The following is a 22001-nucleotide window of genomic DNA, read 5'->3' on the forward strand; positions in this document are numbered from 1 at the left end:
GCATGGAGCCGAAGCCTTTGGCAACAAAGGTTTGCCGCCCACAAACGAAGGGACTCCATTAAGAAAACCACCTTCCAAGCCACCTTATGCCTCTTCATTCACGTGTCCTTGGGACTGGATCCCAGCCCCCTCCCATCCCATCAGTGAGGAAACTGAAGGGTTATGCCTGCTCCCCAAGGCCCCATGTGGTGGGGCAGTGAGGCAAGGTTGGAACCTGGGCTGCAGTCGAGGAGTCCTCTGCTTCCTGATGCCTGGATTGGTTTCTTGTACCCTAGGCCTGGCCAATGGCTGACAAGCCCCGCCCCACATGGCCCTGCCCCTTGGTCAAGCTCTTCTTTTGGGCCAGCGGGTGTGTGGGGTGGGTCTTGAAGCCCTCAGGATTGTTGGGGGAGGCATGAGTGTAACCCTGCTAACTCTGCTTAGAGGACCCTACAGTTTAGAGTCCTCTCTCTGCTGGAGTCGCAGTGTCCAGAGGAGGAAAGGGCTGTAGTCTGACCCAGGTTCAGAGGCTCTGCTGGAAGCGCCAGCTTCCAGCACTTTCAGCTGAGAGCGGTCCTGTGAGCTTCCCCCCACCTCTAACCAGACCACCCACTGCTGTAAAGTCCATCAGGCTCCAGGGACCTAGTCTCAGGCACCATCATCTTCTGGATGCCCAAGTTGCTTCATTCAGGGTGAGCTTCCAGTCTCCATGCCCAAGATGACACAGAGGCCACAAAAGGATTTAACTGGTGGTGGAGCACTGCAGCCTGACCAGAAACCCTCCTGGGGAGAGAGGGAGGGGACAGACTCTAAGGGGTCATGCCGGGTCTCTAACCACAAGTGAATGGACAGACTGGCTGCACATCTCCAGAAGGCCAGCTATGAGAAGGGAATGGGGCTCCTTTCCTGGCCTCCTGGGACCCCAGGGGGATGAGGGGACTGAGGTTGGGAGGCTTAGGGGTCAGTAAGGGTGTGGCTGGGGCTTGGACTGGGGCAAGTCGCCCCAGGGGCCTTAGTAGGCCTGGCCAGTTTCCACGGGCAGGAGTCCCAGCACAGCAGAGTGCTCCCCGAGCTTCATGCGACGCTGTGTGGAGAGGCTCACGTTTTTGGCCAGGTAATCAACAGCAGCTGAAAAAAAAAAGAGAGAAACTGCTAGAAATGGCAGTTCTTTTTGCCTATTCTTCATCCACCCCACATCCATATATCCGTCTATCCACCCATCCATCCATATATCCATCCTTCCATCCAACCATCCATCCGTATATCCATCCATTCACCCATCCATCCATGTATTGATCCATCCACCCATCCATCCCTCCATCCATCATCACTCCCTCCATCCATCCATCCATCCGTATTCATTCATCCACCCATCTATCTCTTCATGAAATTCCTTCTCTCACCTACTATCCAATCATTCAGCAAATATTTAGCAAACATCATAGGTTCTGTAGGGAGCTACAGAAGGGTATTTCACATTGTTGGGTGAAGTAAAATGTGTCTACCCTTCCAACAAGCCCTCTACATATATCCCCACTCTGGGGGACATCCGATGAGTCCCACTGAGCTCGGGTAATACGGAGGACAGGATTCTTCTACTTTCTCTGGACTCTGGGCCCAGCTTATGGAAGACACAAAGCAAGATCCCTGGCTCAAAATGCCAAAGCAGCTTTTGCAGGTGAACTGAGGGGTCCAGGAAGAAGGAAGAATCAGGACTCTTGACATGCAGGGAGCTGAGATCTACAGCCTTAGTCAGTTCTGGTCACCCGAGGAGAGGGATCAGAGTCTGAAGGTGTGTGTTCACCTGAGTGGTGAGCACTTGTGTGTGTGTGTGTGTGTGCATCAACAGTGGAAACAAGACTATTCATGACATAGTAATGGGCACTCACATGAGCAATACTTGCACGTGTGCACATATGTGTGTGAGTAGTGTGCACCTGTGCAAGTAGACAAACAGTGGGAACGTCTGTGATTGTACAGGTACTGTATACAGGTGAGTTCTCACCTGAGCAGGGTGCATGCGTATGTGTGTGTGTGTGTGTGTGCAGGTGTGACCACTGGGCCTGCATGTACAGGTATGTTGTCCTGACTCTAACTACTTGTGCCTGCCTGAGGCAACAGCAGAAATCAGCCCGGACCAAATGATTTGATTGGAGTGTGCCCAAGACCTTCTGAGACACAGAGATGCTGCCTCCTAAGCCAGATCTGCAGCTGAGGCCACACCATCCTCCTGGGACTCTAGGATGCGAGGCAAGAGAAAGATGGAAAGAGCACAGGATTGGCTATCACGAGGCCTAGCCCAGTGCCCACGCTGTCACCCACCCACCGAGGGACCCTGCAACATTCTACATGCTTCTCCAAGGTTGGTGGGTCCTGCCTAGGGCAGGTGGGTGGGGCCAGGAGGTGATGGACTTGGCCAGAAGGTGAGGCCCAGGGAGGAGAGGTGAACAGGACCAAGAATTGAGCCATGGGAGGTGCTTTTGCCTATTGGTTCAAATGACCTAGGTCCAGATCCTGCCCCTGCCATTTATTAACTGTGTGATTTTTGGGCACGACACCTCACCTATCCAAGCCTCAGTTTCCTTGTCTGTAAAATGGGGATAAGAATAGCACCTAAGTTGAAGAGTTGTTGTGAGAATTAAGTGAGATAAGTGGTCAGCACTCTGCCTGGCACATGGTGTGCTCAATAAATGTGGGCTAAAAAGTAGTGGGGTCCTAGGCCTGGGATTTAGTAACAAATGTGACCCTTGATGGGAGCAAGGAGGTAAAGAACAAGGAAAGACGTGGCTCAGGAGTCCCAGCTACCTCCTGCTTGAGCAAATACATCACTTTGCCTCTCTTGGTCTGTTTCTTCATCTATAAAAGCAAAGCTGTCACTTTAAGGACTAAGGTGCGCGTGACCCAAGCCACGATATTTTCAGTCACCTCATATGCATGTGAGAGCTGGACAATGAATAAGGAAGCCTGAAGAAGAATTGATGCCTTTGAATTATGATGTAGGTGAAGAATATTGAGTATACCATGGACTGTCAGAAGAATGAACAAATCTGTCTTGGAAGAAGTACAGCCAGAATGCTCCTTAGAGAGGAGGATGGCAAGACTTTGTCTTACGTACTTTGGACATGTTATCAGGAAGGATCAGTCCCTGGAGAAGGACATCATGATTGATAAAGAAGAGGGTCAGTGAAAAAGAGGAAGACCTTCAACAAGATGGGTTGGCACAGTAGCTGCAACAGTGGGCCAAAGCATAACAAGCATTGTGAGGATGGCGCAGGACCGGGCAGTGTTTCATTCTGTTGTACATAGGGTTGCTATGAGTCGGAACCAACTCAGTGGCACCTGGCAACAACAACAAAATGGGGAGAACAAATCCCAGTCTGCCTCAAGGGCTTCTGTGAGGATCCAGTGAGATAGTGTCCTTGAAGATGCTGGGCACAGAGGGCTCAGGGCATGGCCGCCTAGATTCCTAAAGGGCGTGCAAATGCTCTGGAGTCTCTTTGGCGTGTCTGGATCCTGAGCCCTCAGCTTGCCAGGTGATGCCTGCACAGGGCCTGAGCAGAGCCCCTGGGGCACTGCCAGCCTCCCTCCGAGGCCACGAAGATTCTAGGCTCCCAGTCGGTGGAGTAGGGGTCATGTGGCCAGGCCCTGCCCTGCCCTGGGTCTGCCCCTTATGCTGAGTAGAGGTAGGAGACATCTCCCATGTCTGGCCTTGGGGGGACCCTGCAGCTCTGGCCATACTACTCTCTGCTACTTGGAGCCAGTCTTACCTGGGCTTCAGGAGGCCTCATTCTCAGAGTGACAATAAGACTAGGAGGAGGAGGAGCTAACATTTACCAAGAGCTTGCTCTATGCCAGTCCTGTTTGTCTAAGCACTTTATGTGCATTATCTCATTTAATTCTCACAACAACTCTATGAGGTTGCAGTATTATTATCCCCATTTTACAGATGAAGAAACTGAGGCTCCGAGAGATTGTATAGCTTGAAAGGCCACATAGCTCATAAATTGTGGAGCCAGGATTCAAACTCAAGCAGTCTGATGCCAGCTCCTAACCAGCCCCATGAGCTTCCTTCACCCTGCTGCTCCCAATGGAATATCCTCTCGTATGTGCACAGTACTTTAGAGCGTACACCCCAAATCCTGCATTGGTCCCATTTTCTACTCTAGGAAATGTAAGTGACTAGTCCAAAGCATGTGGGAAAGCCACCAATCAGATGACCTTTCCTCTGTGTCCCAGAAGGCTGCTGCCTGCCCATACTTACTCCGCACCATGCCAACTCTGATAACTAACCTCTACAGATATGCCTGCGGGTGTGGCTGAAGGAGCTGACTCTGCATAACAATGATGAGAACAACACAGGGAGATCCCTCGTGTATTGAACACTTACTATGTGCTAAAAAACCCAAACCCATTGCTGTCGAGTCGATTCCGAGTCATAGTGACCCTAGAGAACAGAGTAGAACTGCCCCATAGGGTTTCCAAGGAGCAGCTGGTGGATTCGAACTGACGACCTTTTGGTGAGCAGCCGAAGGTTTAAGCGCTGTGCCATCATGGCTCCATTACTATGTGCTAGGCAGACACTAAACCCGTTGCCATTGAGTCGATTCTAACTCACAGAGACCATATAGGCAGACATTAGCTCATTTAATTCTTTCAACAGCCCCATGCTTTAGGTACTGTTGTTCCCATTTTACAAATGTGGAAATTGAGGCACAGAAGGATTGACAGCCCAGAGTCACACACAGCACGGGAGGTGGAAGAGCCTGAATGTGTCCTACTTGTGCCTCTAACCACTCTGTATGTCTCCTCCTCCTCTTTTGTCTCCCCCAGTTACCAGCCCATGGCCCAGCGCATAGTAGGTGCTTACCCAAGCCCCATCAAGGTGAGCAAGGAAACGCCAAGAAGCCAAACTTTATCGATGACCTAACCAACTTCAAGGGCACCCCACGGATTTTGGAACCTTCCCCTCCCTGGGGTCCAGCTGAGGGGCCGACGAGGGCTGGGCTGTGACATTTCTCATTACGGTCTCTGTCAGTGGCCCTCCCCTGTCCCTCTGTCTCTCTGTGTCTCCCCTCCTCTCCCTTTCGCCCGTGCCTGAGCTCTAAACATCTCAAATTAGATTAATCAGGAGTTGGCAGGAGCTGTGGAGACGATGCCAACCAGGAAACAAATCTCAGCCGTCAGTGCCTCGTCAGCCTGGGGCCCCAGAGGAGGACCCTTCTAGACACAAATTCTTATTAGACTTGTCAGATCTATTAAAATTCTTTTCACACTTCTGCATTCTATCAGCCCCATCATTAGTATGGCCCTGACCTCTGGGAACACCAGGGGCATATTAATCTGCCATGTGCCCTGTCCCTACCCCCCTGCCCCCACCCCACCCCCAGGGATGGGGAGAGATGGACAGATGGACAGACAGTGGCTGGGAGCAGGAAAGGAAGGTGTGATGGTCCCTGGGAAAGATGAGAGGCCCAGGGAAAGGAGGGGCACTGGGCTGCTGAAGAGTTTGTTCCATGTGTACTCTACACACACCTGGAAATGTGGCTGTCTCAGGGTGGTGATGTAGGTGTGGCTACATACACGTCAGTGAGTACCAGTGGGGTGACCCTGAGCAGATAACCTCTCTGGGATCTCATTTCCACATCTGCCAAATGGGAATAACCATGAATACAGTGGCTGTGAGGATGAAAGACCTGACCCATAGTAGATGCTCAATAAACTCCCTCCTTCCTTTACACATACATTTTTGTATTTATATCTTGTAGCCATGTGAATTCTGTCCCTCAAAATACATGTTGAAATCCTAATCCCTGTACCTGTAAATATGACCCTGTTTGGACGTAGAGGTTTTATTTTGCTATGTTAATGGGGGTCATACCAGTGTAGGGTGGGTCTTAAACCTAATCACTTTGGAGTTATAAAAAAATCAGAATAATCACAGAGACACACACGGGGGGACGACGCCACATAATGACAGACACACGTGGAGAGGCATCTACAAACCCAGAAACTCCAAGGATTGCCAGCAGCTACTAGAAACTGAAACAGACAAAGAAGGACCTACCCCTAGAGCCGACACCCTGAATTCGGACTTCTAACCTCTCGAACTGTGAGAAAATAAATTTCTGTCCTTTAAAGCCACTCACTTGTGGGTTTTTTTTTTTTTTTTTTTGTTACAGCAGCAGTAGGTAACTAAGACACCACGAGTATACACACATTAGTAGCTACTCACATACAAATAAATCTCTGTGCATGCGTCTATCCACGTATAGGTGCAAGAGAAGTAATGAAGGTGAATCTACACACCAGTGGATCCAGGTGTGTATCATTACTGGGTGTGTTGCACAAGTCTGTGGTTTAGCCAAAAGAGAACTGGGTTTGAAGTTAGGAGACCCTGAGTGTAATATTCACCTACTGTGTGACCTTGGAAAACTTGTTTAGCCTCTCTGAGCCTTAGTTTTTGCATCTGTAACCTGGGGACAAATAATATTCCTATGGAACAGTTCTACTTTGTAACACGTGGGGTTGCCATGAGTCAGAATCGACTCGACAGCAATGAATTCAGGTTTGGTTTTGGGGTGGGGTTTTTGAGAACTTCATGGAATGAAAAACACGTGTTTTGCCCAGTGCCCAGTGTATCTATACACATGAGCTCTCAATAAGCAGTATCTTGAGGGGACTGGAAGGTCCTGAGCACATGTACTTACTTTATGGGGACAGAGGTGAGCAGATGATGGTGGACCCGGGTATACACAGGGGTGGGTTGGGACAAGCGGCTATTGCACATGGGCTGTGGAGGCCCAGTCACAGGTGTATTCAGTCGCCCATGGATGTGGGCAGGTGGTCAGTGGAAACACAGTGTGTCCAGAACATCAAAGGTGTGGCAGATGGTATCGTGAAAACTGTGAAAGCCGGAACTCCACAGGACTGCCTTGTTTTTCCAGGTCTTGCAAGGTTTCTGCCTTTGACAGGGTACAGTCTTACCACTTTTCTGTCACTTGTTTCAGTGGAAAATATTTGACTTTTCCTTCTCTGACAAGTTTCAGTCTTACATAGGTTTCGGCTTTCACAGGTTTTACTGTACAATGGAAGGGCTTTGAGATCACTGAGTCCAATCCCTAGGCCCCTATTTCACAGATGGGAAGACTGAGGCTCAGAAAGGCAAGGTGACTTGCCCACACTAATTGGTCACAGAGGGGTAAACTTCCTCCTACCCCTCTCAACTTGACCTGGGAGCCTCTGTGGGGTGGGATGGGGTCTGTGCTGGGGTTCCCTCTGGGGAGAGCTGGAGAATGTGGCCCAGGAAGAACTCTGAGCTGTCCCAGGAGGAGTGGGGCAGGGTGGGAGGAGAGCAGGAGTGGCGCTGGAGGGAGAATGGGAAGAGGGGTAGGAAGGAGAGGAGAAGGGTGGAGGAAGGAGGAGGGTGCAGGGAGGAGGCGAGGAGGAAATTGCTCTGGCTCCGGCTTTTCCCAGCAACGGGGAACAAACACTGCTTTCTCGCCTCCTGGGCCCTTCCGTTTTGATGCCCCCCTCTCCTGCTGCCGCTGTGCTGGCTATGGGGTTAATTTTATTTCCCAATTGGGCAGGCACCCCTAGAGTGGGGCATGGGGCTCCGGGTGTGACTAACGACTGCCCCAGGCCCAGGGCTGCTCCTGCCGTGGAGCTGCTCTCAAATCTTTATCAAGAGCATGTGCATCCTGCTCCACGCCTAGGAACATGGCCTGGGTCAGGAGGTCATTCTGAGCCCCTCTGGAAACACTCCCATGCACATATGCACACCCTACACTCAAACATACATGCACACACATGTTATGTACATCCATGCACTTGCTCCCTGTGCAAACACACACACATTTGTACACTCACTCACACCATATGTACATGCCCAAATGCACATCTCTACACACAGCCACACCTATGCACATGCTCAAACATACACACCCCCATATTTACACATACACACACATACTATACATGTCCACATACACGTACACTCAAATCCACATACAGTTGCATACATAGACACACTCAAGCATATGTATATGCCCAAATGCACGTCTACACACATACACACAGCCACACATATTTGCATGCTCACACATGTATCTATACACACGCACACACGTGTATTATACGTATCCACATCGTGACCTGTGCACAGCACATATGCCAAACACACACAGTCAGTACGCAGACACACTCAACCACATGTAGACAATCAAGGCACATTTAAACACACATTTGCATGTGTTACAGCCACCCACGTATAATCACATGCTAGAGCATGTGTGTACGTGTGTATTTACACACACAACCCCATATACACATTGCATGCGCACAAAATCTGCTCATTTATACTCATACATCTGTGAATAGCCATACGCACCTATACCCGCATGTGCCCCCTCACATATTTACACACATGTACGTGTACTCACCTGTACACAAACATGCATACATTAACACCTGTATGCCGAACTACTCTGACACGGCGCATGCACGCAATACACTCACAGACTCATACATACGTGAATCATAACATATTCCTAACACAGGTATTCATGCTCACATGTACACGTGTACACATGCATGCATGCAAAACACACGCATGCACAAGAAGGGGCCATGCTCACAGCTGGGAGGTGGAGGCCAGCACAGCTGGGAGGTGGAGGCCAGCACAGCTGGCCCTCATTTAGCCGTGGAGGCCAAGGCCATGGGAAGAGGAGTGGGGTGAGGAGGGGTCAGGAAGCTGAGGTCAGGGAGGCCAGGCCAGGGTGGCAGCTGGCGGGGAGGATGCCCTCGGGCTTGGAGGTCTTGCCCCTCAACACACGCCCTTCGGATTCGTTTGACACCAGGAGGTGAGGCCTTTGGCGGGAGGTAGGCAGGAGGGGAGCTGACCCTCAGGGTGACCTCGGGCCCCTGGTCCCGCCCCGGCCTGCCCTGCTGCTGGCCCCATCAGCACCGGCCAGAAGTTGTGTCTGGGCCTGCCCTTTCAAGCCTTTGGTGTGAGGGTCTGCCATCAACATCTCCAGGCAAGGTGCCATGGGGAGGGTGGCTGGGTGGGCATGTGACACCCACTCAGAGTTGGGGGAAACCAAGGCTGATGGGGGCAGGGGTGAAGAGTGCTCAGAATGGGCTTTGCCCCATACCCAGGAGGCGGAAAGAAGCAGGCTCTCTTAACGCCGTCCTGTCCAACAGGGCAGCCACCAGCCGCACGCTGCTATTGAGCACTTGGAATATGGCTAGTGAGACTGAGGAGCCGAAGTTTTACATTTTATTTAATTTTATGTAATTTAAATTTAAAAACTGATACTCAATCTAATTATTTAGTTATTAGAAAACTTTTAATTATGTTTGGAACACCTTGGGTATGTGAATCTACTTTTCACTTAAATTTTTATGAAATTTAAGTACAGAGCAAGTTATTCCCAATGAAAATTAGTATCCAACTTAAAATGTGCTGTAAGTGCAAAATACACGCCGGATTTCAAACACTTAGTACAAAAATAAAAAGGTAAACTATCTCAATTTTTATATGGATGCCATGTTGAAATACTATTTTTAAAATATTGGGTTAATAAAACATTTTAGTAAAAATCATTCCACTTGTTTCTTTTTACCTTTTAAAATGTAGCTTCTAAAACAATTTTAACTGCATTTGTAGCTGGCATTATATTTCTACTGGACAGAGTTGCTCTAAGGGGCCTGGCCAGGTGGTGACCTAGGTTTGAGACACTTAGGTTAACTATTCTTCCTTTCCGGGCCTCAGTTTCCCAGTCTGTGAAACAGGTACCCCCACCCCACACCCCCTTGCAACTCTCTACAAATCAAGAGGAGGCCTTTGGGTGGGGGCAGGGGTGGGGCAGTGAGCACTCACTCTGGCCGTACTGGCCATACTGGTAGCCAGCCACGGGGTCCACACTGTAGCCGGTGGTGCTGTAGGTGGGCGGGCAGTAGGACTGGGAGGTGGGCAGGCTGTCTCCCGGCTTGATGGAGTCGGCCCGCTGGCTGCAGCTGGCCGAGATGGAGGAGGCCGAGTCCAGGCCTCCGTGCAGTGGGGAGATGGAGAAGTCGGCCTGCGGCTGCGGCGGCACAGCGCTGGGGTTGCTCAGAATGCTCATCACCTGTGGGGGAGAGACAGTCAGTGCCGGGCCAGCCAGCAGGGCCGGGGCTCGGAGGACAGACCCCGCAGACGCGAGCATGCATGGCACTGACGCCAGGATGGCCCTGCACGGGCCTTTGCTGGGGGTTGCTCCCTCGAGGTTTCTGTAGCATCGAGGCCCTCAGTTCACCTGGTTTGCTTGCCCTTGTGGGTAAGACGGTTACTGGTCTTTAGTGGTTTCTCCTGACTAAGTTCTGACCCGTGTAGCTCTAGAGGGGCAGTTGTGGTTAGGAGGTGTCGAGCTGATTTTGACTCATAGTGATCCCATGTGACAGAGTAGTACAGCCTCATAGGGTTTTCTTGGCTGTAATCGTTACAGAAGCAGATCGCCAGCTCTTTCTCCCATGGAGCCATTGGATAGGTTCGAACTGCCAACCTTTTGCTTAGCAGCCAAGTGCTTAACCATTGCACCACTAGGGCTCATTCACCTCCATATCCCTAGGGTCTGGCTCTAAGAGGTACCCAGTGTCTGTCTACTAAAATAATGAATGAATGAATGCAAGCATGAGTGAATGAATGAATGAACCAATTAGCTAATGATGTCTCTTTTATGAGACAGGAAGCTTCCCAAGGACAGGAAGCTGTGCCTCCCCCATCAGTCTGGAGATGTACCATCCTCAGACACAAAGGTTAGAGCAGGACTCTGGGTCCGTGGGGCTTCACCCCGCTTTCCTGCGCTAGGCTTGCTCCACTCTCAGCTTTGGTAGACCAAGCTTCTTGCCCCTACAGCACCAAAGTGCATGGCCAATGCTTTCAAAGAGCCTCACAGGGTCTTTCTCTGATCCTGCCAGCTCTCAGGTGCCCATAACCATCACCCCCTTCCCTATCTGGCCTGGTTCAGCATATTAGAACTTAGTGGTGCTGAGCTCCAACTTGCAGAGGGAGGCTCGTCTCTAGAAACTCAGCTTAAAGAGCCTGGTGCCAGTTCATTTGTGTGTTCATTTATTCATTCAACAAACATGCACTGATGGTGACTCTGGCCCCAGGCCTCAGGCCAGGCCCTGGGACTTCAGAGGAGAAAGAGTCATGGTCCCTACCCTCGGAGCACTGGTCTGGGGTGGGGGAGAGGAGGCAATAGCAACAGACTATCAAAACACAGAGCAAGGAGGGGCATGATGGAGGCAGCTCAGGGGCTTCAGGAGCCTGGAGGAGGGCACCTTGCCAGGCTGGTGGTCCAGGAGGGCTTCTGAAGGAGGTGACACTGCTGTCTAGCTCTCCAGGAGAGTGGGGTGAAGTGGTGCAGCAACAGGAGTCCCTAGAGTGTGAGGGAGCACAGGTCTCCTGGTGAGTCCAGAGGGGAGGAAGGAGAGGGCAGGAGGGAGAGGCAGGTCCTGCCTGCTCTTGCTGGTCTGACCTGCTGGGCTCATGATCCTGGTTACCTCCTTGGTAACACTACCTCTTATGGGAGGGCGCCCCCCGAGTGCCAGGTGAGCACAGCTTTGCTGACAATCGGCCCGGCACCATGCTAAAGAATCACACTGCAATCCATGCAGTGTTCTTCAATTTCTCGTCTGGCTCCTGGGGAGAAGGCAGGCCAAGGGTTTTTGAGCAAGGTCCCAGGGTGGCACAAGCAGTTTGCAATTGGCTGCTAACCTAAAGGTTGGCGGTTCGAACCCACCCAGTGGCGCTGCAAAAGAAAGGCCTGCCTATCTGCTTCCGTAAAGATTACAGCCAAGAAAACCCTATGGAGCCGTTCTACTCTGTAACACGTGGGGTCAATGTTGCTTTGTTTTGTTTATCCTTTTGGTTTGGAACTTTGAGCAATTATCCTTTTACCAACTAGACACCTTCTGAAAATTTTTATCTTCCCACTTTTGATTTGTCCTTGCCATAGGCACTGTGGCATGGCCAGGTCAAGGGCATGGACTGTGGAATGGGACCAAAGGCATGAACTCAGGCCAGGGGTAGATGCTGAGCTCTGCCACTGACTTGCTGTGTAACCTTGGGGGTCTCCCTTGACTTCTCTGAGCCCCAATCCCGAGGAACAGAAATGATGATGGTACGTAGCTCAGAGTGGGGCTGGGAGGATGAAACGAGATGAGCTAGTGCTCTACACCGAGTCTGGTGCCTGGTAAGTGCTCAGGAAATAGCAGCACATCGCCCCTAGTCCTGCCCTTTCCCTCCTCCTTCCCTTTCTGCCTCTTAGCTGTTAATGCATGCGATCCAGTCCAATCTAGAGCCCTACAGAGATGTGTGGGGCAGAGCTACGATGCCCGTTTCTCAGATGAAGAAGCCGAGGCCCACAAAGGGCAGTGACTTCCTCAGATCTCCCAGCAAGTCTTTGAGGGTGCAGAGTCCAGAGCCCAGTGCCCCTGACCCCAGCTCACCTGCTCAATTTCAAGACTGACTCTCAGGATGAGTTTTAGGCATCTGACCCCTTCACAGGTTCTCATTGCAGGGACCAGCAGAAGTTTGTTTCCTGGGCAGCTGCTGGTGGAGGGTGAGTGGAGGTGGGATCCCTCACCCTGGGGAGCTTGGGTGGCTGAAGCCCCATAGCTGGCTCCTCTGGAAAGCCCTGAGTGGAGACTCCCCCGAATCCTTCCCTCACTGCTCCCAGGCTCACTCCCCTCAGCCTGGGGTCACCCTCCTCTATCCTTTCACTCCCCCACCCCTCCCAGAGCCAGAATCAAGGGCACAGGCCCTGCCAGGGCTTTGACTGGCTGGTCTTTGTCTCCACTGCAGCTGGTGGGATTTAGGTGGGACTGAATGGTGTATCAACCCCATCAAGATCGCAAGGACAGGCAGGAGTAGGTTTGTGAGGAGGACAGAGAAAGTCTACCAGGGAAGCAGGAGGCTGGCTGGGTGACATCTGGACTGGGCAATAGTGCTTTCTTAGGCTAAAGGGAGCAGAGGTCTCCAAAACTCCCTCTGTGTGAATGCGCTTCAGAGGCCTTTGTCATGGTAGGGTCAGCAGTATGGATGCAGGGATGGTGGTGGGAGAGAAAGTGAGGGGGGGGGATGGCAGGGGAGGTGGTCAGACACTCTTGGCAGTGTACTTGGCAGGACTGGAAGGGGATCCCAGGGTAAACTGCAGAATCTGATTCTGCTCCAGGGGTTAGGAGACCTGGATTTTTTTTCATCGTGGCCAGATCTGGGATGTGGCAAGTTGCCTGTCAGGTTTTCAATCTAGAATTTACCATCTAAATTAAGAAAGTCATCTACCATCGCCCACACAAATACTAACCCTGCTCCACCTTCAAAGGAGGCTTGGGTCCTAAGATCAGACTTCGGGGCTCAGGGAAAACACACAGACCCCATTTCCCTTCCTTCTGAAGGACAAGTATATGGGGGAGACTCTTGGGAGGGTTTGTCAGCTCTGGTGAAATCCTATTTTGATCCTTCCCTCCTGCACATCACCTGGATGCCAGGCCTAGAAGGGACAGATGGTGGGGGAAACTGAGGCCAAGATGTGGGGGGTGATTAGGGAGAGGAAGAGGGTGCTTTGGAAGGGAGAGTTGGGTAGAAGGTAATGGGGGAGGCAATTAGGGAGAGGAAAAAGTGCTTTGGGACTGGACTGTGCACAGACCCAGTATTCAGTCTGTAAGAAGACAGAGCTCTACACAGAGCCGCTGCCAAATCTGACCCCACCACTTAGGAGTTCTTGATGGCTTCTCAGTACCTTCCAGATTAACAGGGCAAAGGCTTCTCATTGTCTGACCTTTACTTGCCTGTCCAAATTCCTTCCACCCCATCCTGCCTCACACTTTACGTCTCAGCGGTGCCAAACAATGTGTTGTTTCCTCAAGATATTCTTCATCCATTAATTTATTCAACAAATATTTCATGGAGTGCCCCCTACATGCCAGCCTAGGGATACTGCCAGATTGTGAGCTCTTTGAAGGCAAGATGGACTGTGCATCGTCCATCTTTGTGGCCCCAGCGCTTACTTTGTGCCTGCTACATCATATGAGTTCAGAAAAACCCTGGTGAATGCATGTATATTCATTTAATAAATATTCTTGGGGCCCCTACTCTGGGCCAAACACTGTGTCAGACACCGGGGACACAGAGATGAAGAACACCAACCTCACTTCCTCCTGTAGCTGTCAGACTAGTCAAGGAGGGTGGCAACAAACAAGTGAGCAAATAAATAATATAATCTCCCATACTGACAAGTGCTATGAAGGAAAATTAAGGGAGTAGGTATGGGAGTCAGGTTAAGACTTCCCGGAAGACATGATGTCCAGCAAGTCTGAGAAGAACCAGCTATGGGGAAGATATGACAGAAGAGCATTCCAGATAGAGGACTCAGCAAGTGCAAAGGCCCTGAGGTGGGAACATGCCCAGCAGGTTTAAGAAATAGCAAGAAGGTCAGTGTGGACAGTGAAAATCCTGGGAGTTGCAAGGCCTTTTAGAGTCCTTTGTTGGAAGGGGCTTGTGTGGTGCTCAGTGGCTCAGGGGGCCTTGGACCCTGAGTCATTAACAGATGGCTCAGAAACTGCTTGGGCCAGGGAGCTTTTCCTGTAATGGGATTTGCTCAATGGGATTTGCCTTGGAACATCAGATCAAATCCACATCTGGGGTAGGTGTGAATGGGGGATATGCAGCATCTGCTGACTCTCCCACAGTCCTGGAGGCCTGTGGATCAAAGGGCCTCCTCTTTATCCAACTCCCTGTCTCCAGGCAGGGCAGCTTTCAAGCAAAGAGGACAGGACCCAAGTGAACAGAGGTAGGAGGAGAGCCTTAATTGAGAGAAGACCACGGACCAATGAGCATTGGTCATTTCATTGAATCCTCAGGCAAATAGGCTATTATTACCCCCATTCTGCAGATGGGGACATTGAGGCACAGGGAAATGTAAAAGCTCACCCAAGGTCACATAGAGCTGGAATTTGAACCCAGGTCTCCCTGACCCCTAGCTGTGCTCCCTCCCCAACAACAGGCTGGACTGCAGAGCTTGGAGGGAGAGGCCCTTTGCAACCCTAAGGTGCAGTGCCCCACAGGCAAAAGAGGCCCCCACCAGCGGCCTGGGACCTCTGGGAGTCGGGCTTCCCCTCGGAAGCTCAGGGTTGGGGGCCCAGCTGAGGTCTGGGGCCTGCAAACTTTTGAACTTGAGGAAGTCCCAGTCTGCTGCGGTAATCCACCTCCCTCAAGAATGCTAAGGCCTCTCCTCCGGTGGGTTTTACTTTTTTCCCGGTGACCTTGCTTTCACTAATGTATTACTTCTTGGTACGTTACCGTTACTAACTCAAAATCAATACCGACCTCCACATCTGTAAGGTTTTATCTGAAGGCAAACCTCCGGGCTGCCCGTCAGACTGACTGACAGCCGTCCCTTCCTCTCCTTTCCTGCCCCCCACCCACAGCCCTTGCCCCCGCCCGGCCCCCAGCCCCTTCCTCTCCCTCTGCTCCAAATCAGTCCCAGCCTGGGCCAGACTAAATCAATAAGGGCCGGCCACGGCACCCTCCCCTCCGCCCGCTGGGGAGACGCTAGCTGGTTTCGAGGGCGGGGGCGCGGGAGCCCGGTGCCAGCCCTGCCTCCACAGCCTCTGCTCGCCGCCCCCTCCCCCGGGACGTGCGCCGGCGCGCTCCCCTACTTTAAAAGAAGGGGATGGGAAAAATGTAATTAATTCCCTCCGTTCCTGAGCTGGCCCTGAGGGCCTGGGTCTGAGGAGGCTGAGCTGCGAGATCTGCACCCTCTGTGATAACCGAACGTGGCTTTGGGAGCGCGGCTGCAATTAGAAGTGGCGATCGCCATCACTGGGCTCCGTGGCAGGGTTGCGGTGGGTGGGTGGGGGCGCGGCAGAGTGCAGAGGGGAGAGGGAGCCGCAGGGCTGGAGACGGGTGAGGTCAGGATGGTGGGGCCTGGAGATGGGCTGGAATCAGGCCAAGGACAGGGACCAAGGGGCCGTTTAGGAGGCTTCACTCGCATTGCCAGAGGGGACTGTGAGGTTCCAGGAGGGGCGGTGGTTTCACAAGGGCACTGGCCAGTCAGCGCTCCCGGGGCTTCCTTAGAGCAGCTACTGGGGGATCAGAATATCTGTGTTAGCATCACTAGCTGTCACCCTGGGCAATTTCTCTAACCTTTAACCTTTCTGTGCCTCACTTTTCTCATCTGTATAATGGGAATGATAATAATTGTAGCTATCTATAGGGTTATTGTAAGGATTAAATGAATAAATGCACATAAGATGTTTTAATCAGTACCTGGCAGATTCATCATTTGTTCTCAGTAAATGCTAGCTTTCCCCCTCTCCCTTCCACTTCCTCCTTTTCCTCCCCCTTCTCCTGGCCTGGAGAAGAAGAGTAGAGGAGGGGAGTGGGAGAGCACAGGGCCCCCGGCCTGAGATGGAAGTGATCACTTGAGGGTAACTCAGGGAAAACTCATCTTTTCTTCCCTGAGGGGTCCAGCACACAGTGGGCACTTTCTGAATGCGTAATTGCTCTGCCCCCATGCAGAAGCTGGGCCTGCAAGCTGGAAAGGGAGCCTCAGGGGTGAGTCTCAGGTGCTGGTCTCTGGCCTGAATATGCTCATGGAGGTGGCATTCAAGGACACCTGGGACCCTAGCAGCGAATCTGTGAAGTCTTCCAGTCTAGACCTAGCGAGGCCTGGAACTCACGCCCCCACACCCCCTCCCCACAGTGCACGCTACTCGGAGCAGCCCACACTATACACAACTCACACCTGAATCCAGGAAGATGTAGCAACTCAAAATATCTTCTGTCTAGAACACTAAATTGCTTTTCATCAAAATCCCAGTAAACCGTCAAGATCATCCTTGACATTTGCACGCCTACTTTTCTTAGATTCATCAAACACACTTAGCCCTCACACATTTATATGCAAGCATGTCTAAATGCACACACAAAACATGGGAGATACCATGGAGATTGCTTCCTTTTCACAGATGGGGAAACTGAGGCTCCGAGGAAGGAGTGACTTGCACAAGTCACACAGTAAACTAATGGCTGTGCAAAAGGACCCACCGGCTGGGCACAGACAACACTTTTGTCTCCAAGCCTCCAGTTCCACTCCAGCCCTGCTCCACCATTTTGCTAAGTCATCCCTTTGCCTTCCAGAGGAGGGGAGAGGTGGGATGTGTGGGGGGCAGCCTGTTCCCACTGTTAGGCAGGGAAGGAGGGGCGCAGCCTGCCAACATTTGCTGGAACTGAACGAAACACATCTCTAGGGACCAAGAACCACCCAGGCTGAGGGATGACCTGGGGCAGCCCAGCCTATGGCTTGCCCTGTTCCCTAGGGGTCTGGGGCCTGGAGTCCATCTCTGTGTCCAGGTGGCCCCATTGGGACAGGCTGAGGCTGGGGACATTGCTTGGGAAGAGGGCTGCTCCACTGGGGTTTGTCCACTCAGTCTCTGTTTCTCCATCTTGACTGCCCACTGGAATCACCTGGGGAGTTTTAAAAATGCTGATGCCTGGGCCCCACTCCCTAGAGATTTTGAGTTAGCTAATCTGGGAGTCTGGGCATCAAGATATTGAAAAGCTCCCCAGGTGATTCTAGTGTGCAGCCAAATTTGAGAAGCACTGCTCTAAAATCATCATGATTATTTTTAGCACACACACGGCTGCATATCCATATCCACGTGGACAAAGACGCGTATGCACAGGGAATACACCAGACACATGCCCATGCATATAGGAGTGCACACAGCATCATAGAGGGCTGCTAACATGAACATACAAAGGCTGACAGACACAAAAACCTGCGCGCACACACACACACACACACACATAAACCATCCGCACACTTCCCAGATGCACACACACACACACTTCCCAGATGTGCACACACACACACACACAAACCATCCACACTCTTCCCAGATGCACACACACATAAACCACACACTTCCCAGATGCACACACACAAACCACCCACACACTTGCCAGATGCACACACACACAAACCACCCACGCTTTTCAGATGCACACATACACAAACCACCTACACACTTCCCAGATGCACACACGCACAAACCACCCACATACTTCCCAGATACACACAAACCATCCACACTCTTCCCAGATGCACACACATACAAACCACCCACACACTTGCCAGATGCACACACACAAACGCACACCACCCACACACTTCCCAGCTGCACACACACACACACACACACACATTCACCATACCTCACAACTCCATATTCCATGCCAGCTCCAAATACAAGCCTACGTGCTCACATTCACCCTTCTCTACCCCTCAGTGGACATCCAGACACATCACACAAACACGCTCCCGCCCTTCTAACTGCCTGTCCCCAGCTCCACGCTGGGATTAGTGCAAGCGAGAAATCACCCACCCAGGCAGCTGGCCATCCCTACTCCCCCTTCTCTCCTTCTCAATTCTCCCCTAAGAGGATCTGGGCCCCCTCCCCTCTCTCTGCCCCCTGTGGACAGCTGTAATGGGCTTCAGGTGCTGACTTGGAGCTTCCAAACAAGATTTCCTGCAGGTCTCCTGTCCGCCGCCCCCTCCGCGCCTTCCATCTCTCTGCTTATGGCCCTCACTTCCCACCCCCTCCATTGCCAACGTCTCACATGGAAGCCCCACACCAACCAGGAGAGCTGGGGTTCCGGGCTGACCAGCAAGCTCCCCTGTCATCCTACCACGCCCAGACCCCCCCAGTCCCCTTCTCCTCTCATTCATCCCACCAGCCCTCCCTGAAGACTTTCCAAACCCAGCTGCTGCCATTCTCTTGCATAAGCACAGCACCTTACAGTTTACAAAGCATTTCCCTTTAAGCCTCATAATGACTCTAGGAAACATTGTTATCCCATTTTTCGGATTTGCAAACTGAGGCTTAGCAGCTCTCCCAGTATCACATAGGGAATGAGTGACAGGACTGCCGCAAGAACCCACGACTCCTGATTTGTAGTTCAGTGCTCTTGCTCCATGCCTGGCTGTGGGCTTCATTTACTGTAGATGGCTCTGGGTTGTTCACTAACTATGTGCCTGTGTGTCTGTGCAGGTAGGAGTACTGTGTGTGTGTACCTGTGTGATATTGTATGTATACGTGTGTGAGTACTGCATGCGAGTATTGTGGGTGCATGTGTGAGTATGGTGTGTGTGTGTGCATGGATGCATGCATACACACATGGGAATATTATGTGTGTGTGTGTGTGTGAGTACTGTGTGTGCATATGTGTGAGTACTGTGTGTATGCATGCATGTGCACATGGTAGTATTGTGTGTGCATGTGTGAGCTATGTGAGTATTGCACGTGTGTGCATGTATTCTGTGTGTATGTGTGTGAGTATTGTGTGTGCATGTGTGAGTACTGTGCATATTACTTGTGAATTGTGAGTGCTGTGTGTGTACATGCATGCATGTGTACATGGGAATATTATGTGTGCATATGTGAGTACTGCATGTGTGCATGTAAGTATTGCATATGCACGTGTGTGTATTGAATGTGTGTACATGTGACTACTGCTTCTGTGTATATGGGCCTATGTCCTATTTGCCCCACTAGTCGATGACCTCATGGATAGTAAAGACTGAGGCTCAGAACGGACTTGGTTTGGCCATTGACTAAGATCTCTGACCAGGGTGGGGGCTACCCCCTCTCAAACCCCATCAGGTTATCTCTTCCTTTCATGTAGGAGGTCAACATCTCACACCCAAAAAAACTCAAGAGACAGATTCTGTTTGATTGAAGAGGAAAGTGAGGGTGGGGGTAATTTCTGAAATTGCAGCAGAAGGGATTTAGTTAAGACTCTGATAAGAACTTACTAGCGCGTGGAGGGAGAGATTCTGAAAGGCTGAATCAAAAAAGGCTGTGAAGTCTCCGGGTTTTAAGCCTTACACAGAGAAAACGCCCAACCTTGCTGTGGCCCAGACTTCTGCCCTGGGCACAGACTGCCCTGACCCTGGACATTGCTCTCCTGTAGCCATTTCTTCTCTGGATTCAGCCAGGAGCTGCTTGTGGGCAGATCTGGTGTCTTATTCACAGTATCCGGCACATCATAGGTGTCCAACAAACATTAGTTGAATGAGTGAATGAACAAATGAATGAATGAATCTATCTGTTTATCCCTAACACAAAGCCTGGCATAGAGTTGGTTGAATGAAATGAATTAATGGCAGGGTTTTGTGACACACCCAGACATACCCACACCTTCCCTCAACTGTGTCCTTGGGGGCTTAGCTAAAGAATGTCTGGAAGTGGGGAGGGTGGTGGTGGACAGAATAATTTCCCACTCACTGTCCAAGAAGTTAAAGATTTTCTGGTTTGACTCTCTGACACACAGACGCACAAATTTCCAGTGTTTGGTCTACAAGATGGCAACCTCCAAATACATAGAAATATCTGGAAACACTGGAGGGGGCTGGCTTTGGCTTCCCTCTTCCTGGTTATATCCTGGGTTGGCACAGCCTGAGGGTGTCCATGCCAGGGTGGGTCCAAGGGCTCCTGGCTCCCCGCAGGCACTGGACTTAGAAGGGTGCAGTGGGATTCAGACACCATCTCTGATAGTGCTATAAATGGCGGACAGGGGATTAGAGTGACTGGGCTCAGAGCGGCAGCGGGGCTGGGGAGGAAGGGGCCGATCGCAGGGAAAGATATGACTATTTAAAGATAATGATTGCATAAATTTAATTAGCACACTTTCACGCGGCAAATGGCCATTTTGTAATTAATGTATCTGGCCTTACTAAGCATGAAAGATCCCATCTCCTCCCCGTCCCTTGCATGCTCCCCCTCCCCCTTGGCCCTAATGAAAGACAGAGAGCAAGTGACAGAAACAGTTTGTCAGTGGCTCCAGGTGTCAGGGCCCTAATTGGCCGAGCTGAGGGGAGGAGAGGGAGGCAGGAGGGATGAGGGACGAGGGAGGGAGCCTTCTCTCTCCGGCCCCAGCCCAGGTTAGGAGAGGAGGAGGAAGGGGAGGTCTGGGCTTTCGTGGTGGGAGGGGGTCCCCCTCGGTAATTGCTAGAGACGAGGATGCAGATTGACCATGGCAGGGACTGATCGGTAGCAGGGAGGCCTCGTTAGTACCTGGGCAGACAAGCTGGCACATATCACAATGTGTTAAGGACTCACGGCCATGATAGCCCAGGCCCCTCTTGCCCACTCCACGGGGCCAAGTCCCTCAAGTCGAATGAAGGAAGGAAGGAAGGAAGGGGCCTCAGTTTCCTCTTCTATAAAATGGCGCCTGGTTATTGAAAGGCTCAAACAGAAAATTGATCACAGACTTCAGTTATTAAGCGCCTACTGTGTTCAGGCAGGAGCCCTGGTGGTGCAGTAGTTAAGGGCTACGGCTGTTAACCAAAAGGTCAGCAGTTTGAACCCACCAGCTGCTCCTAGGAAACCCTATGGGGCAGTTCTACGCTGTCCTACAGGGTTGCTATGAGTTGGAATTGACTTGACGGCAGCAGGTTTGGTTTGTGTTCAGGCAGCACCGCCATTCACTCCTCATCTCGTCTGTCAGAAGGACATTAGTTCTAAGGTGCTCATTTTTGCATCTTACAATCGACGGTGTCCTACTAGGGCTGTAAGCCAGGTAGCAGTGACGGTGGAGGTGTGTGCAAAGCTTTTGTTAACACCTTCCAATGAGATCAAGAAAGGGCCAGCATCAAATCTTCTCAGAGTCAATGAAATATGGGTATAGGATGTTCCGTTTTACAGATCAGGAAACTGAGGATCCAAAAAGCTCTAATTTACCCAGGTCTATGCAATTAGTAAGTGGTGGGGCTGGGATTTGAACCCAGAAGTTTGTAACTCCAAAGCTGATTCTCTTTCCGAGCATGGATCTGAGGGGCCCACAACAGCACCTTTTCATACCCCCATGGTGCCATCCACTGCAGGGGGCTAGGTGCTTGGCCAGCTCTGTAGTAAAACCTCTTTGTTAAGTAGGTACAGCTGTGAATTGCAATAATGCTCCCAAAGTTGGGGCTACC

At 51.4% G+C, this 22001-nt stretch overlaps 1 protein-coding gene across 3 annotated transcripts in view; it reads right to left on the reverse strand.

Moving 5' to 3' along the window:
- Window positions 1–876: 876 nt before the first annotated feature.
- Window positions 877–22001, reverse strand: part of PAX7 (paired box 7) — a 119810-nt gene continuing 98685 nt past the window's right edge. The window contains exons 10-12 of one of the 3 annotated variants that reach the window (XM_023732021.1): window positions 19397–19412; window positions 9857–10103; window positions 992–1107 (exon numbers count right to left, since the gene is read on the reverse strand). In XM_023732021.1, the coding sequence (XP_023587789.1) occupies window positions 992–1107; window positions 9857–10103; window positions 19397–19412 (379 nt within the window). Of the gene's footprint in view, window positions 1108–9856; window positions 10104–19396; window positions 19413–22001 lie in introns of all 3 variants that reach the window. The other 2 variants (XM_004377195.2, XM_012555786.1) reach the window with 2 other exon arrangements.

The sequence above is a fragment of the Trichechus manatus genome, unplaced genomic scaffold (genome assembly GCF_000243295.1).
Source record: "Trichechus manatus latirostris isolate Lorelei unplaced genomic scaffold, TriManLat1.0 scaffold00048, whole genome shotgun sequence".
NCBI classification, from domain to species: domain Eukaryota; kingdom Metazoa; phylum Chordata; class Mammalia; order Sirenia; family Trichechidae; genus Trichechus; species Trichechus manatus.